At 51.2% G+C, this 6,000-nt stretch overlaps 1 protein-coding gene across 11 annotated transcripts in view; it reads right to left on the bottom strand.

The window, feature by feature from the left end:
* Positions 1-523: 523 nt before the first annotated feature.
* The window catches only part of DLG3 (discs large MAGUK scaffold protein 3), a 64,705-nt gene continuing 59,228 nt past the window's right edge, over positions 524-6,000 (bottom strand). For all 11 annotated transcript variants that reach the window (XM_049704593.1, XM_049704594.1, XM_004275772.3 and 8 more), the window contains 5 exons: positions 5,740-5,841; positions 4,782-4,954; positions 4,276-4,385; positions 3,850-3,941; positions 524-2,789 (listed from right to left, as the gene is read on the bottom strand). In XM_049704593.1, coding sequence (XP_049560550.1) covers positions 2,683-2,789; positions 3,850-3,941; positions 4,276-4,385; positions 4,782-4,954; positions 5,740-5,841 — 584 coding nt within the window. In that variant the 3' untranslated portion in view covers positions 524-2,682. The remainder of the gene's footprint in view (positions 2,790-3,849; positions 3,942-4,275; positions 4,386-4,781; positions 4,955-5,739; positions 5,842-6,000) is intronic.

Raw genomic sequence — 6,000 nt, 5'->3', positions numbered from 1 at the left:
ACAGGCACCTGCTCTAAGCGCTCCTCCTCTCATCACAGGGCTGCCGGGATGACTGCCACCCTGCTCTGCAAACTGGGCCCATCTCACCCTCATTCCCCCTGGGCTCTAATGCTTTCTGGTAGCTGGGAGCCCAGCTTTTTCTTACCATGTTTATTACTCGGCTCTCTGCTCCTGCCTTGGCTCCCGCTGTCTCTAACAAACGTCTGTGCTGCATTAAGCACCTCCTGTCTTTGTGTACCTTTGCCATTTTGCCCTGAAGGCCGTGGATGCCCTCCACACACACCTGGCCAGCACTACCTGAGGCAGTTTTTTGGGGGTGGGGTAGAAGACTGAGCGCAAAGCTTTCACAAAGGACCTGTTATGACCACAGGAGTCTAGAGCCATCCAGAGGAACACCTGACTCGGTCAGCTGATGGTCACTAAGCAGAGAGCCTTTTGGCCTCCAAAGTTTTGGGACACGTTTCCCACTGCTGTGCCCCCACCCTCCCCTCTCAACTACTTCAAGAAGGTCTCTGAGCCACAGTTCATTGCAACTATCATTTATTAAAAAATATATGTCTCCTTGGAAGGAACACTGGTAAACCAACTAGTGTCATGCTTGCTTTGAATCTCTGCTTTTCTTCCCTGGGAGGGGTAGAGGGTTGAGCATCACTCAGACTACATCACTTAACATCAGAGAAATCAAAACACTCCCAGCTCACCCCCTCCTCCCCAGAGTCATAATCGGACACCACTTTACCCCTCTTGCCTCCAATCCAGTGTACTGCGCAGGTAAAGCTGCTGCCCTTTCTTTACCCACATTCTGGGCCCCACACTTTACAGTTAGCCTCATCATGCCGGTAGGAGAACTGTTAACAGACTTCCTAAATCTGCCTGGTAGCGCTCAAAGCATCTTCGACATGTATGCTTTGCACCGGTTGTAACACGGTGGGCTAGGAAACAACAGGCTCAACCCTGGGGCCAAGCATGTCCACGCTCTTCTCCCCTGGGTCGTGCCTCCAGCGTGGAGCTGAGGGAGGCATGGTGGCTTCAAAGGAGCATGGTGGGGCAGGGCCTGGGCCACACCTGCCGCCTGCATTTCTGGTCAGAGAAAAACCCCCTTGACCACAAACACTGCCGTCTGACTCTGGGAAAAAGCAACAGGGTTTCACATCTCAACAGTAAGTGAATTGTAGCTCTACAGCTCAAATTGACAGCATTAAAGTCTACTTTCTTCTTGAAGAAACAGTAAGCTACCAGCTGTTGGTGAGGGATTGGGGTAGGTAGGGCATATGAAGCAGCTGCGAAAAAAACCCAAATCAAACTTTTCATTACGCGGCTGGCCAAGCTCAGGGTCGTCCCACTGTCCCAGCGCAGAGCTGGAAGGCAAGTGACTCCCCGTCCCTGCCAGTGGGCCCCATGACAGAGCCTCAGCTGAGCCCAGCATGTCCCTGGCAGGTGAGTGAAGGGACACGTTACAGTAGGAGGCCCAGCTCCTGTCGGTTCTCACCTGCCCCCACTTCCCTTTCCGCTGACGGGATGGCCAAGCCCGGGTCGCCTAGTCTATCACAAGGCCCGGCTCCTCCAGAACATCATGAGCCTTTAGAACACGGTCAAATTGGATTCTACACATTCACTTAAATAGTAAAAGTAAAATTTGGAAGAATGAAAAGGCTGACACAGTAGCACAACATGGTTTTGGTTTAACAGCAGCTTAAAAATGAACAAAAAGGAAACCTCTCATGCAGACACATCAGGTGGCATAAAACAATTGGCAATTTAATACGTTGGGAGCACCGTTAGCCATTCTCTCGCTCCCCACACGCGGGCCTGACTGTGCCCCAAGGGCAGCATCGGCTCTAGGGTCACAGCTCCAAGCCTCTGGCCCCCGGGCCGAAGCCCTTTCTCACCGTTCTCTGGCTGACCTGACCCCTCCTAAAGAAAAGCCCAGCTCTCAAGAGAATGACCAATGCGGGTGCCCTCGGTACAGCACTTACTACCACTTTCACTCCCTCCCCAACCAGTTGGGATATAAGATGCCATCTGATTGGAATATGAAAATTAAAGCATTTCTCTAATAACACAGTACCATTGATGAAGTCTCCATAGATTTTCTAGTCCAAATGCGTGTGAATATATATATATATTATATGAGAGTGTATAATATATATATATATAATAATTTCTATATATTTTATATAAATTACATATATATATCTATATATAAATAAGATACTTTCTGTCACCATGACCGCGCTGTCCCAAGCCGCGAGGCAGTGTACAGATCGTAGCAAAGCCTGGGAGCCTCTCCTCGCGGGGTGCGCGGGGCTCGCTTCATAAGCCGCGCAGCTGTCCAGTCTGTCTTTCCACCAGTCCTCCTCTCTTCTCTTCGCTTCTGCTTGGTTTTATGAAAACAATGACTCTGATGGATTTGCACCTGTGCTAGTGCTTGGGAAAGGTCCATGCAGGAATGGGCGCAGTCACATGATGAGTGAGATGGCATCATCCCAAAAAATAAACTAAAACAAAACAAAAATTTAAAAAAACAGAACAGGACTAGAAAACTCAATTTTTTGGACATATCTAAAAAAGGGGACAAGAACAGTAGTCATCTGTTCTCCCCATGGGGACAGGAATGAAGAGGGAGGAGGGAAGAGGGACTTGGTTTCTTCTGTTCACAATAGAATGGTTGGAGGGGATTCTTCAGAGTTTTTCAGGGGATGGGACCCAAATGTAGTGCCCAGACTGGTCCTCAATGATTTGTTTGATTTTGTTATAAATCTCTTCCAGTGAGTCACCCTGTACAATGGCTGAAGAGGAAAACAGAATTATTACTGTGGTCCACAGCAACCCCCTGCCCCAAACCCTGACAGTCTGGCCCATCCCAACTGTCCCACAGCTCAGCCCCGCTCATTCACTAGGCGGCCGTCTGGGAGCCCAGGTCGCTGGGGAAACTGGTGGGCACTGCAGGCCCGGGGCTTGATGTCAACTTGCTAAGACAGTGAGACTGAGCAGCAATTAGTAGGAAAATGTGTTCTTCAGAAATGTTTATTGAGCACCCATTAGATGCCAGACCTTGTAGATCATGCCCCTCTCGGCTGCCATGAGGCCGGCAGCTGGTAATTCTAACGCAGCCTTACCAGAAGATGTGGAAAATCCTGGTTATCCAGAGCAAGAGCTGAAAAAGCCACAATTTCTGGCAAGGTGTCGTGCTCCTGGGGCCGTCACATCTGCTCCATGTCAGAGGTCAACCCGACAAACAAGGACATGGATGCTAACAGAAAAGGGAGCTCCAAGACCCAAGGTATGCGAGGACAGTTATGAATCCTGTCCCCCGGTAACCTTGTAGCACCACCAGCTAGAGTTCACTCAGCACCACCTTGCACACATATGTCCCTGTACTTCAAAAGGTAAGCAACATATTACACAGAAACCTTCCCAACCTTTTAGGAACTGACCCTTCTAAAGTAGGTGACCATATAAACACACACACTGACAGACGACAGCCTGAACACCACGCCAGGGAATCATCATCATCAACAAACATTCACTCAGTACATAAAACATGCAAGGACAAGTGCTGGATGGGGGAGCCTGGGAGGGAGGGAAACAAACTAAAACAGGGAGCCTACAATCTAGGAGGGACATGAAGACGAACAAAAACGATCAAAGGCAGCATTTGGTGATGGTGGTTGATACCAGAAACTGGCTCAACTCCTCTGGCTGGAGGGCACTTGAGTACTTTGGCAATGCTTGAGCTCAAAAGCACCCAGAAATTCTGTGCAAGGTGTCTGGGCCTCTTGGAAACACTCACAGAATAGGTGTCCAGCTGCTCCCATGTTACCCCAGCTGTGCAATGGGGAGACTCACCTGTGAAGTATTCTCCAAACTCCTGCTCCAGTTTCATGGCTTTGTCATAGATCTTATTTGCTTGTTCATATGTCTGCCGTCGGTTCATTTCCCTGCCAAAGACACGGAAGAAAACAGTACCCAAAACTAGGTTCTATGTTTTGATTAACATAAAGGATTGTTCCAGGCTCCCTGAAGAGCTGCTCAGCTGCCCTCTGAGAGCAGCAGCGGCCCAAGGCTCAACATTCCTCAAACCTTCCAGGTTTGAAAGCTCAACCAGGAATACACGCAAGTGCACTCGAATCCAAAGGAGCCCCCAGTGAACAGGGTGGGGCGCAGACATTCCACTGAGCACCCATTGGGTCTTACCCCTGCCCAACAAACCACCTGATTTTTCATTTCCTTTCCAGGGCCCTCTCCTAGCCGAGAGTCTCAGCAAATACTTACATAAGCGCTTCAATGGACTTGGGCTTGATGAAAATGGCAATGGGGTAAAGTTGTGACTGCTGCAGCCTCTTGATAGCATTGCCAGAAACATCTAAGATGCAGTGCTTGCCCTGAAAAAGCAAAGACTGGCATCAGTCCACCCAGTCCCTGTCTACGCCCTCTGCTAACCCAAACATCCACCTGCGGGAAACATGGGGCCACCCAGAGAGGCCTGGAAGATTCTACTTCTGAGGTACCCAGGCTCCACATTTTGGTCCTACTACCCAGACAAGGCCACGTGTGAAGCTGCAGGTGGGTGACGCTCTGGGGTGAGTTGCGCAGAGGAGACAGATGCCTCCAACCTGGGGCTGGGAACACGCGGAGTGGGCGTGGCGTTGGTCAGCACTGCCACTGGGTAGGGCCATGTGCTGGAAGGATGAGGATCCACGCAGAACTTTGGCTGCAGCATTTCTGTGCTCCCTTTGAGGGTAATTTCGTAGGGCCACCGCCTCCGCCTCTCTCCTTACCCTCTCTGCAACTGCCCTCACTGACTGGATGCTGGTCCCATAGAGATTATCGTTGAATTGGCCTGCCTCGATGAACTTGTTGTCCTGAATATCCTTCTCCATCTGTTCTCGGGAGACCACAAAGTGGTAGTCTTGCCCATCCACTTCATTATCACGCCGAGGCCGGGTAGTATCTGCAGGAAGAGAGGAAACGCTCTGTGGTGCAAGGACAACGACCTGCCCCAAGCCCCGGAGAGCTGACTTGTTCCCCCCAACCACCGCCGGGCCCCAGGGCCACTCCAGTGCTTTTCAGATGAGTCGGGGGAAAGAGGCTGGGAAGAAGTTTGTCTTGCCTACATCTCTTCTAACAGCCAGGTTAGAAGCTGGGAGCTATCTGCTTTAGCTTCAACCGGACCAGAAAGGTGGGGTTTCCTGGGCCAAGGTCTGGCAGACAGAGGGTGCCAAACGTGGTACAGGAGCCAGCAAGCCTCACAAGCCGACCAGAGGGCTGCACCCACACCTCGTGGGCTGGGCACCCCCAAGCGCCCAATCGTTCCCAACCACCACGACTCAAACTCCTCTCCAAGGGAGTGAGCAGGCCGGCCTGATGTCTTAATCCTCCCCACATCAGCTTTGGGGGAATGAGTTGCTGCCTAATCTCTTCCAGGGTGGGTTTTTTCTTTTTACATTTTTTAAAACTATTTTTCCAGCTGTGCCGGGTCTTACTTGTGGCATGCGGCATCTTCGTGGCGGCATGTGGGATCTACTTCCCTGACCAGGGATCGAACCTGGGCTCCCTGCATTGGGAGCATGGAGTCTTAGCCACTGGACCACCAGGGAACTCCCTCTTCCAGGGTGTTAGATGCACCCTGTTCCCAGAGAACCCTAGAACCTGGCCGCAGGCCCTTTCCATAAAACATCAGAGCAACAATTCCCAGGGCACCAACGCCTCCCTCCCAAAGATGCCCTGGGCTTTTACGTGGTACACAGGATCCAAATTTATGCGGGAACTCCGAAATCAGGTCATCGTTGACTCTGTCCTTCATTGGGCCCAGGATGATGACAGGCCTTGCATAGTGAACTGGAGAGCAAGCACAGAGACAGTCAGTGAGGCCCCCACCAGACGGCCTGCTGTCCCTCCCCGTATGCCTGGAGCACTGAGGCTCTGGAGCCACTGCTCAGACGGGAGAGCACATCTTCAGCCATTCTGCCTTTTAACTACAAAGACATCAAAGAGCCT

Source organism: Orcinus orca, chromosome X (genome assembly GCF_937001465.1).
Source record: "Orcinus orca chromosome X, mOrcOrc1.1, whole genome shotgun sequence".
Lineage (NCBI taxonomy): Eukaryota > Metazoa > Chordata > Mammalia > Artiodactyla > Delphinidae > Orcinus > Orcinus orca.
The sequence above is the reverse complement of the archived record's forward strand: the minus strand, read 5'-3'. Positions and strand labels throughout refer to the sequence as shown.